Genomic DNA, 12,929 nt, shown 5'->3' on the forward strand with positions numbered 1-12,929 from the left:
CCTAAGCCTTGGAGAAAAACTTAAATCTTAGTATGTTATCTATCATGCCAACTTACTGTCAAGAATACCATCTACCTTTAAATATATATTGCCTGAATAGGGTCTGAAACAACAGCAATTAACATTCCTTGTAAGTGGAGTAACTTAAAGTGCAATCCATATACCACTTAGCTCTTTATACAAAATGGTATACATATTTACCCAACATTATATATTTGAAGCTTATACCTACTATATCAATAATAATAATACACATATAATTAAAGGAGCATCTCCCCCAATATATAATGAATATCGGTTGAATATTATAAAAGTAAATATATGTAAAACATTTCTTGAACTTATTCAATTAGCAGGCCTATGTATATGCTTCATGTAATACAATGATACAATAATAGTGTTGCTAATACAATTACTACAAATAATAATAATGTTTCCTCAAGCAGATTTTTAAATGAGAAATTAAAAAAAATGAAACATCCTGATCCCTTATCCATTGTTGAAATTGAGACAAGAATGACATCATTCTCGTTATAAGCTAGCCTGGCACCATGGCTAGTCCTTATCTTAGCATGTTGTCTGGTCCCCTTTAATTTATGGGCCTGAGAAGGTCTTTGCTAAGCCTCTAAAATTCTTTCCATCTCATGACAAATACGGCTGCCAGGATGCCCATATAACAATATGTAAAATAATATGTATGGGCCTCATATAATTCCTTTTAGCTCCAATAGTTCTGACAGATTTGCCTATGAGAATTTTTTTTAAACCATAATAACTTAGGGCTAGTAGGTTTAGAAGGGCTGATAAGGGGTCTTTATGTAAGCCAGCCCCCTTCTTACAAAAATGGGGGCACAGAGCAGCTATAGTGTCACTGAAATAAAAGCTGCTGTAGAAAAAGGTTAGTGTAAGCTGACAAACTGCAAAGGAAGGATTCGGGTTAATTAGGAATCTGTACATTATTTATGATTGCTAGCTCCTTGGGCTGCCAACCCTTTTTTTCTGTTGCTCTTAATTTTCAATTTTTTCATCTTTATTTTTATTCTGCATTTAATTTGAGGTCAGTGGTCAATTTAAGCTGCTGTCCCTGCATAGGAAGTTTTAAAAAATGTACTCTTGCTTCAGTGGGTGTAATTTTTTTTTCTTTATAGTAGTTTGACTATTACCTGTAAAATTGGCCCTAATTTTACAAAATTTGCCCCCTATAGACTTCAGTGAGTTTCACCTCTAAGTTCCAATTGACCCTGGATAGGTGATAGGTGGATAGGTGATCACTACTAATAATAAATGTATGATAGTATGCCTTAGTTGGCATTGCACAATTGTGCATCTCCACTGTAAGTCTGCTTATCCTAAACAAATATATTTGGTTTTTGTTTTTTTTTTTCATTTGTTTCCACAAAACATTTTATTTGGCAGTTTTTTTTTTAACTCAAGGACATCTTTTGTTTCATGGTAAAAGGTTGGAATGGTTGGGATGAAAAAGCAGAATATTCCTTTTATAAGGTTTGAGAGCTGTCCCATTGTCCCATTGTATTAAGGAAAATTAAAATAGTTTTAGCTCTCATATAACTAAAATATAACAGTTAATGCGTCAACAGATGAAGGTCTTATAAAGAAATAAATAAACCAACTCCTGTGTTTTGTGTAACAATAATAAAAGATCAGCATTCATCACATGAATTATTATATGGAATTGTGCAAATTCATTGTTTGTCCTTGTTCAGCTCAAAATTCAGAGTATAACAAGCATAATTGTAGCATATATATTGTATGTATATATGTAGTATATAATGTTTACATGTTTTTTTGTATGCAAGGTACACTGGGTTCCAGGTAATTTCAGCTACCTTGCCAAAGCTTTGTAAAGCCTATCTCAACTTCTACAACTTCTAAGATAATGACCAGTGGCGACAGTCTGTGCCCACTCTGTTTGGTTTCCTCGTCATGATGCTGACATGCTGCCTGCTGCAGTCTTTTGTATTCTGAGAGGATTTCCCCCCCACGGAACAGTCAATAGGAACTGTTTAGGTCATCCGGGCAGTATCATTAACACTCATTTAAGGATCCTCCACCATTGCAGGAAAAGAAGATAGAAAACTGGGAACATATCATGCCACATGACTATGGATTTAGCGATCTATTTTGAACATTTAGATTAGCTCTTCTCTTTCAACTAATCCTATTAGTTGAAATGATGGGGGGGCAAGAGGTAGAGGGGCAGACAGGGGAGTGCCCAGAGTTCAGTTTTAAAGCGCTACTCCAATCTAAACCTATTTATCTATTTACTTTCTTTTGGATAGGCTTGGTAAGAGTAAATACTTCCTTCAAGCTTGTATTGCTGTCCATGACACTACTGGGGACACTTCACCTCAATTCATGTCCCTGTGATAGTCTGTGACATAGGATAATAAATTTAGGATGCAGTATCATTGGACAGAAATACATCATGATTGTAACAGAGGTTATAACCCTTTCCCCATTTTTTTAAAAAAACATATATTTTTCCAGTCTCTGTCCCTGCTAGAAAGTTTCCAATTATGACCTGCTGACTGGAAATGGGCTTCAAATATGTATGTTTGTATAGCACTTGAGCATAAATGCATTCTACTGACCAGTATATTAATTTATTCTTGCCACTAGAATATATTTTCATGCATAGGCATGTATAGAACCCCCGTAAATGCATTTTTCTACTCAAAAACTACTCTCAGGGCACACCTTTGGTGGTAATTTTTTGACCTGTAAATGCTCCTCTTCAAAAATGCCTGGAAACACCTATGTGTGCATGGCCACATAGGCTAACATCGAGATGCTTTTACTGGCCAAACAAAACACTGAATGCCAGTTTAAGCAGTGTATTTTGTGCTCCTTGTGCATGAAGCCTTATAACTATGAGTTATATCAGTCTTTTCTCCAAGCACAACTTTGTATGCTTTGCTATACATATGTGGTATATACAGTACATCCTACAAATCATTTTTTGTCTTATTATTAGAAGTAGTAGCAATAGTGGTACCGATTCATTTTCAAGACACACACACAAAAAAACATTACCACTGATCTGGATAGTAACTACAATCACAGCTATAATAAAAAATTTAAATATTTGTTTATTCCTCCCCTGTTTCCTGACTAGTTACGTAAAGGAAGGTTGGGGTACTTTGAATGAAGCGTATTACACAGTCATGCACCTCCATCTCTAAATCTATAGTAAAAGGAGAGGGTTGGGACTTTATATGAGGTAAAAGACACGTGACTAGATAATTGGCAAAAACATGATGACATATTTATTTTAGTATAAAAACCGGTAAAAAGCACATTTCAATGATACACACATGGAAATGATAAAATTAATATATATACACATGATTAATACCATAACATATTGTATTTCATGTATATATATCCACAATGCTACTGTAACACTGAGACATATGGTGATGGGAGCCAATTTGTCCTCCATGTCATATGATTAATGTATAAAAAATATTGTCCTAGTGATATCTGAAAATAAAAAGTGTAAGAGAACGTAGGTGTAAAGACATAACTGCATCCGTGTTGTTCTACTCGTTTCATGGATACACTCCACTTCCTCAGAATCTGATGCGTGATATGTATCTGCAAAAACATAACACACACACACACACATATATATATATATATATATATATAGAGAGAGAGAGAGAGAGAGAGAGAGAGAGCTACCAATGAGGTATATTGATAATTCCAAATAAAAGGGACTAAAGAATTTAATATAGGAGGGAAAAAAAAACTCCCTCCTATAAGCACCTACAATAAGGTTCCATTTTCAAATATGCGGTACTGGGAAGTGGGGGCCACTGAGGGTGTCTGTCCTGGGAGCTGTGGTATTGTGAACACGTGGAAACACAGGCACATAATGCATGGCCCTGGAGGGGTAGGGGGTCTCAATGTAGTAGTTTGAACAGAATGATATCTCCCAAGATTTCTATAACAATGATAATATATATATATATATATATATATATATAACCTAGTGTTATATGTAGCTACTGACATGAATAGATTAAACCCGTTACCCTTGGTGACTACAGAGAAGAAACAAGTTGAGTAGAGTGCTGTGAGGTATTAACTTTGGTGCATTTAATAGACAGAACCATATTAAATGGAAAATACTGAATAGAACTACAATACATATATCCCTAGTTGGGAAGCAAGTGGTAATTAGGATTGCGTGAAAACATGTGCCGATACACAAAAGAGTGAAGTAAGTATAAATGGCGTGTGATCAAAATGTTGACCAAAATGCCATCAGACCAGTAAAGTGAATAGGATGAAAAGGAAACAAATAAGTAAAAAAGAATAAAGACAGGAGGATTTCCAGAGTAATTACCTAAATGGTTGGTGAAGATTAGGAACCATGTGTGGAGTGTTGTGTCCAAGCAAGGGCTGAAGGACTGTCTCATGCTCACTAAGGATGTTATATACCCAAGGTGTACCCACGGATTCCTCCCAGCGTTTCACTAACATAGCCAATAAGGAGTCGCATGGTCACCCGAGGGGCAGCCACCACCTATGATTGGCGCCAAGCAACTCCTCGCACGGCAGCCAGGATGTTGAAAGGAACCACGCTGGCATCATGACGCTCAGACGATTGGTGTCATGCGTACGGCACGAGGCGTGGAACCGGTGCACAAGAGGAAACACCTGCCCCGTCCTCCACGTCAAGTGGGCAGAGGAGAGGGCACCTGATGCGCATCGCAGATCCCAGGTTAAGACAACAGGCAGCCCTCCCTACACAGCCAGACCTCAAAGGAATAGATTGAACATTATAAACATCTATATGCAGCAGTGCTAAAAATATATAGAGTTCAAATATGTCCTTCTCTAATGTTCCTTAAGTTTGAGGGTGTCTGTCCCTGGAGCTGTGGTATTGTGGACCTGCATAAACACAGGCACATAATGCATGGCCCTGGAGGGGTAGGGGTCTCAATGTAATAGTTTGAACAGTATGGTATCTCCCAAGATTTCTATAATAATGATAAAATATATAACTGAGTGTTGAATGTAGCTACTGACATGAATAGATTAATCCTGTTGCTCTTGGTGACTTCAGGGAAGAAACAAGGTGAGTACAGTGTTGTGAAGTATCAATTTTGGTGCATTTAAGAGACAGAACTGTATTAAAGTGGAGTTCCACCCAAAAGTGGAACTTCCACTTATTTGTTTCCTCCCCCCCTCTGGTGCCACATTTGGCACCTTTCAGTGAGGAGAGGGGAACGGGTACCTGTTTTTGACAGGTACCCTTTCCCACTTCCAGAGACAGCGCTGCAGCCCTATCCCTCAGAAGTTCAACCCCCTCCTTTTTCCTCTGCCACTGGGCCAGTTATAAAGCTTTGTGCATGTGCAGAAGGGAACCAGCAGTGAAGCCAAAAGGCTTCACTGCCGAGTTCCCTTACGCTGGATGGCAACGGCAGCACCCGAGAGCCGATACGAAAATCGGCTTTGGTGCCGACATCGTGGGTTCCCTGGACAGGTAAGTAGGTAAGTATTTGTAGCTGCTGACTTTTAATTTTTTCATGGGAGGCAGAACTCCGCTTTAAGTGGAAAATATTAAATATTGAATAGAACCACCATACATATATCCCTTTTAGGGAGGCAAGTGGTAATTAGGATTGCGTGAAAACATGTGCCGATACACAAAAGAGTGAAGTAAGTATAAATGGTGTGTGATCAAAATGTTGACCAAAATGCCATCAGACCAGTAAAGTGAATAGGATGAAAAGTAAACAAATAAGCAAAAATAATGAAGACAGTAGGATTTCCAGAGCAATTACCTAAATGGTTGGTAAAGATCAAGAACCATGTGTGGAGTGTGGTGTGTCCAAGGGCAAGGGCTGAAGGACTGTCTCATGCTCACTAAGAATGCTATATACCCCAGGTGTATTCATGGGTTCCTCCCAGTATCACACTGACATAGTCAATACGTAGTCGTATGGCCACCTGATTGGCGCCAAGCAACTCCTCGCATGGCAGCCAGGATTTTGAAAATAAACTCACCGGCGTCATGAACAATGAATATTTGCGATTATAAATATATGACATTGGTATCTCTCTCTCTCTCTCTCTCTCTCTATATATATATATATATATATATATATATATATATATATATATATGTGTGTGTATTATCTTTTTGCAGATACATATCACGCTCCTGGGGAAGTAGAGTGAATCCATGAAATGCGTAGAGCTACATTGTTGCAGTTATGTCTTTACGTTCCTACGTACTTTACGTGCTATTATACTTTCTATTTTCAGATATCACTAGAACAATATTTGTCATACTTTAATCATATGACATAGAGGAAAAATCTGCTCCCATCACCATATGTCGCAGTGTTATGATGTTATGATAGCATTGTGGTTGTATATACATGAAATACTATATGTTATGGTAATAATTGTGTGTGTGTGTATATATATATATATATATACATCTTACAATTTCCATGTTTGTATCATTGCAATGTGCTATTTTACAGTTTTTTTTTATACTTAAATAAATATCTCATCATGTTTTTGCCAATTATCTAGTCACGTGTCTACCTCATATAAAGTCCCAACCCTCTTCTTTTATTACAGATTTATGAATGGAAGTGCATGACTGCGTCATGCACTTCATTCAAAGTACCCACAACCTTGCTTTATATAACTTGTCAAATTTAGGGATGTAGGTATCTGATCATTATTTGATTTGTAGTTTCATCACTACTTCTGTATGTACATGCATCCTTATCCTGGATGGCAGACCCCTTTTGGGTCTGAAAAACTTAAAGAAAATTAGAGAAGGACATATTTGAACTCTATATATTTTTAGCACTGCTGCATATACAGTAGATGGTTATACTGTTCAATCTATTACCATGTGGTCTGGCGGTGTGGGGAGGGATGCCTGTTGTCTTAACCTGGGAGCTGTGATGCGCATCAACCACCCTCCCTCTCCCTCCACCCACTTGACGTGGGGGACAGTCCGGGTGTTTCCTATCGTGCCATGCGCATGCCGTCAATCCTCTAAGTATCATGATGCCAGCGTGGTTCTTTTCAACATCCTGGCTGCTGTGTGAGGAGTTATTGGCGCCAATCATTGGTGGCGGCTGCCGCTCGGGTGGCTATGCGACTCCTTATTGGCTATGTCAGTATGACACTGGGAGGAACCCGCAGGTACACCTGGGGTATATAATATCCTTAGTAACCATTAGGCAGTCCTTCAGGCCTTGCTTGGACACACCACACTCCACACGGGTTCTTGACCAACCATTTAGGCAATTATTCTGGAAATCCTTCTGTCTTCATTCTTTTTTGCTTTTTTGTTTCCTTTTCATCCTATTCACTTTACTGGTCTGATGGCATTTTGGTCAACTTTTTGATCACACACCATTTATACTTACTTCACTCTTTTGTGTATCGGCACATGTTTTCATTCAATCTTATTTACCACTTGCCTCCCTAAAAGGATTATATATATGGTGTTTCTATTCAATATTTTCCACTTAATATGGTTCTGTCTCTTAAGTCCACCAAAGTTAATACTTCACAGCACTCTACTCACCTTGTTTCTTCTCCGTAGTCACCAAGGGTAACATGCCTCATCTATTCATGTCAGTAGCTACAGTACTTTCAACACTTAGTTATATATTTTACCATTGGTATAGAAATCTTGGGAGATACCATTCTGTTCAAACTACTACATTGAGACCCCTACCCCTCCAGGGCCATGCATTATGTGCCTGTGTTTCCGCGGGTCCACAATACCACAGTTTCCTGGACCGACACCCTCAGCGGCCCCCACTGCCCAGTACCACATGTTTGAAATTGGAGCCTTTTTGTAAGTACTCATAAGAGGGAATTTCTATAGTTTCCTCCTATTATAATTCTTTACTACCTGTTATTTGGGATTATCAATATGCTACATTGGTATCTCTCTCTCTTTCTCTAGATATATATATATTATCTTTTTGCAGATACATATCCCCCATCTGCTCCTGAGGAAGTGGAGCGAATCCACAAAACGCGTAGAGCTACGTGGATGCAGTTATGTCTTTACACCTATGTTCTATTATACTTTCTATTTTCAGATATCACTAGGACAATATTTGTCACACTTTAATCATATGGCACGGATGACAAATCCACTACCATCATCATATGTTACAGTGTTACGATAGCATTGTGGTTGTATATACATGAAATACAATCTGTTATGGTATAAATTGTGTGTATATATACATATGAATTTTTAAATTTCCATGTGTATATCATTGCAATGTGCTATTTTACTGGTTTTTATACTTCAATAAATATGTCACCATGTTTTTGCCAATTATTTAGTGACGTGTCTTTTACCTCATATAAAGTCACAACCCTCTCCTTTTATTACTTTTTTTGACTACATCTGAAAGGAAAAGAAAACCTGGTTAGGATTTTCTAAGGCCTTTTCAGATCACAGAGATTCCTATCCTGCTGATGCCTGCAGCATTGGACCAAGAAAAATTCATAGAGGCTGCGTTTGGTGTGAAAATAAAAAAAATTATACAGGAGGCACTAACCTCAAAGTGGCATTAAAGCCAAAAACAAAATTGTTCTTAACAATTCTTATATGTGGTGACTGCATTACTTTTATTTTTTTAGACTTTTTTCATGTATTTTTCACCAGTAAGTCTGATATTTTTTATCTTGAACAGACCGAGCTGTCCAGACAAAATAGCATTTAGAGGGTTGAGACAAACCATTCAACACTGAGAGGAGTTCTTACAATGATCAGCTTTTATTTATTTATATAATACCTGTATCCCAAAAGAAAAAACTGTAACTATAAAGTGATAGCTGGCATTCAGCTTCAGTTTGTCAGTCAAGTCCATCTAAATCTGCTATTCTAACACTATCCTCAACTCAGACTGTCAATGCTGCTGTCCACAGATGTCTTCATCCAGAATGCAGACATCCTAAAACAGGAAGTGTGTTACTGGCTGAATCCCCAGGTGGAATAAAGAAAAAAGCCTTACAAAAAGAAAACAAATGCAGCCACTACATCTAAGGATTGACAAGCTGCAATCTATTACATTTTGTTTTTGGGTTTTATACCTCTTCAACTATAATTTACCTAAATAATCCCCATATATGCAGCACACATTTTGGTTGTGAATATTTATTTATTTATTTTTATTTATTTAATTTTTAATAGGTAACTCTACAGGATTTAGAACAAAAGCACCCTCATTTGGAAGAACTCATAACAGCAGCACAAAATCTGAAAAACAAAACAAGCAACCCAGAAGCTCGAGCAGTGGTAACAGATCGCAGTAAGTGCTCCATATTGCTTATAGCAGCAGAAATCCTTGAAAGCTGTTTTGTCATGCTCCAATGAGCTCATACCTGCTGATACTTGATACTAAAGGGTATATGGGCTGATCATAAAGCGGTAGTTAACTCCACTACTTTTTTCTTTTTTAGGGGCCCCCAGGTGTGTTATGTCATAATCTGCTAGTATGCAAAGCATGTTAAAGCATTATGGCAGACTTACCTGTCAAATTGGGCCCTTCAGTGCTGCAATGTGATCGATCCGGTGGGCCCCCATTGCTTCAATTTTCACCCAGTCTTCCTTCTGGGTTCTGTTCCTTCGGCTGTTTGAATTACCGGACTGCAATGACATCACTCCCATGCATGCACACGGGAGTCACACTGCCTTGACGCAGATAAATGTTCACTGAGCTGTGCATGCGTGGATCAGTGTACATGGTGACTGACAGGCAGGAGAAAGCATTTATGAAAGAAGAGACCGATAGGGCCTCCTGATCTAGGGATGATTTTCTGTTTCCACCAGAAGAGGGTTCTTAATGGGAGGGAAGCAGTTGGGAAGATAAGAAAACCATGTTAATATGCTTTTCTCTCTGTTAGTTCAGCAATTGGAAATGACCAACAGCCAGCCGCTCTCTAGCATCATTGGGCACTGTGTGGATGATATTATTGGCAGGACCTTGGTACTTGTGTATCCCAGTACTCACTGTGTTATACACATCTGAAAGCAGGATGCAAGGAGTATATACTATATATTAGTAAAATTACTGAAATGATTGTTCAATTCTAATTTTATTTAATTTTTTTTTTAATATTTAGTGTATAACAAATACTTGCTCATTTATATTTGACTGCAGCAGAGGAAAAGATTAGGTTAGGGATTAAAGAATGTTTAGACAGTTGATTTGTTTATCTCTTCCTGTTACAGAGTATCAGTCATCTCTTATGTAAACAATGGCGTAAAACATGCCTAAAGCATTGTTAAATAGGGTAAACTGTTTTGCCTCTTTGTATCATCGTTTCCATGATAATACCTGTTAATCCTGAAGAATCCTGTAATGCTGTGAGAAGCAGAAACATGCTGAATCCAAAAGTAAATCCTAAATACATTTATTTTCAGGAAAGTCACTACACCAAAACCAGTATTTTAGCTAAATTGGACACTTTTGCATAATGCTCTGTATTTTTCATTACCCAAGCATACATCACACTAGAGTCTTTGTATCCTAAATGCTAATTAAAAGATGACTGATTCTCTTTCATTTGCATTCATTTTTGCATTGAATATTTATGTTACCAATTCCAACTACTTCAAGAATCAACTTTTATAAAGGTAGGAACAACAAAACTCTATTGGCTGTGACTGATAAAACAGCCCTTAAATGAATGAATAACCTGTCCACAATGATTTAGGGGATCAATATTGACCTGTGTCTAGGAATTGCAAACATTAAAGCAGAACTCCAGGATTTTTTTTGTTCCCTACACAGTGGGGCTGTGCACGCACTACATGGGTTAACTGCTTATTTTGTCAAAGGGTGAGCATGGAGTTTATACTCACCTGATCTGCCGATCCTCTGGAAAACCAGGCTCCCTCATGTCCAGTGATAGAATGTTCCTGCTGTCCTCACGTTCAGAGCTGGTCTGGTCAGGAGCAGCAGGGATCGAACTTTCTCTTGGAGGATCGGTGGATTAGGTAAGTACAAACTCTGTGCTTACCCCAGCACAGTTGCTAGACTAGATATCTGCTCTGCAATCCCCTAGAAAACAAAACAAGCAGTTAACCCATGCAGTGGGGCTCACTGCATGGTGAAATAAAAATCCTAGAATTCTGCTTTAAGAAAAGTAATTTTCCTTAAGCAATGCATATGCCAGATTTTTGTAATCACTTCGGTATTAATGGGTATAAAGAGGAAGGTTTATGTAATTTTAATATCTCTACCCCAGTGATTTGACAACAATTCACACCTTCAACTGGGTAACATGGACAATTAACACGTGACCCAGACTTAAAGTGATTGTAAAGTTTTGTGCTTTTTTTTTTTCAAATAAGAAACACGTTATACTTACCTCCTCTGTGCAGTTGGTTTTGCACAGAGCAGCCTGAATCCTCCTCTCCTCGGGTCCCTCTTCATTGCTCCTAGCCCCTCCCTCCTGTCGAGTGCCCCCACAGCAAGCAGTTTGCTATGGGGGCACTCGATCTGAGCTGCAGCTCTGTGTGTCCAATCAGAAATGGGGCTGCCATTAGGCCTTGCCCCCTCTCTCTCCTGATTGTCTATCTGACTTTGATTGACAGCAGCGGGAGCCAATGGTGCCACTTCTGTGTCTCAGCCAATCCAGAGGGGATTCCCGGACAGCCGAGGGACTTGTGGACATTGCTGGATAGATTTGGGGCTCAGGTAAGTATTAGGGTTGTTGGATGCAGCTGCTACACACAGAAGGCTTTTCATTCTAATGCTTAGAATGCATTAAGATAAAAATCCTTCTGACTTTACAACTACTTTAAAGTGGTTGTAAACCCTTACATATCAGTTAAAGTGACTGGGCTCAGGTGATACACAGAAATGAAACAAATCCTCCTACAAAATTTGTACTTACAGAATATACCTGAAGTCTTATCTTCACTACATCCATTCAAAGTCCAGAGTTTATATAGCTTATCTGAGCTGTCAGAAAAAAGGGGGCAGATTCCTTAAATTATATTATGCAGAGCTCAGTGAGTGCTGATTGGAGGAAAGAGAAACACTGTCTTCAAACAGCACACAGGAACAGCTGAGGCTGACAATTTGCTGGAGATTCCTCCCCTGTCACCTTTTTTCTCTTGGTGTCAGGAAAATTTGTCAGAAGCACCACTGCAGATAGCAGAGGAACAAATCAGCAGACAGAAATTAAACTTCATGCTCTGTATTGAGACAAGTACACACTATAACAGGTTATGCTTTGTTCATATTTCATGTCTGAAGTTTCCAATCACTTAATGGCACCATGGTGATATGATTATGTAATTATAACAAGGATGTTTCACAAACTATCATACCTACCATCATGTTCTTAGGCAATCAACATTTGCTTTGTTTTACTCCATGGTAATTCTATCTAGGTGACTGGGTTACCCGTGTAACTACTGCATAAATGCTGCAATATGTTCCTGACATTCATTAGAAGTGAGAAAGTAACTTGGAGTGCTGAAACCTCTTCAAAATAGAGAAAATGTCCTCTTGAATGTGACTAACTACTGTTAGCTATGCTATTAGCTAAATAAATGAACAACTTGACATACATACAGTTGATGTGAATAAAGGTTTGGGACACTACAGGGCTTATTTAATAATATTTTATGGTAGGCTGGTTAACAAATTGCCAACTACATTATGTGTATAAATGCTGTGGTTTGCAAGTGGTTTATCGTGGTTATGGTTGAAGCTATCAGCCATAACCCCACTTTTTTTCTTTACAGTCGGTGGCTAGCTTTCACATGAAAGTGGTCCGAGCAGGTCATGGGCTGCTATTACAATGCATTCCACATTCAGGAGCAACAGGAAGGGATGTCCCCCCTCCCAACACTCGCCAGTGTTTCTCAGGCTTACCATTTC

At 38.4% G+C, this 12,929-nt stretch overlaps 1 protein-coding gene across 1 annotated transcript in view; it reads left to right on the forward strand.

The window, feature by feature from the left end:
• The window catches only part of DMD (dystrophin), a 3,625,631-nt gene that overhangs the window by 2,465,983 nt on the left and 1,146,719 nt on the right, over positions 1–12,929 (forward strand). Inside the window, exon 52 of the mRNA XM_082246191.1 lies at positions 9,224–9,341. Coding sequence (XP_082102317.1) covers positions 9,224–9,341 — 118 coding nt within the window. The remainder of the gene's footprint in view (positions 1–9,223; positions 9,342–12,929) is intronic.

Source organism: Pelophylax lessonae (genome assembly GCF_965119305.1).
Source record: "Pelophylax lessonae genome assembly, chromosome: 2".
Taxonomy (NCBI): domain Eukaryota; kingdom Metazoa; phylum Chordata; class Amphibia; order Anura; family Ranidae; genus Pelophylax; species Pelophylax lessonae.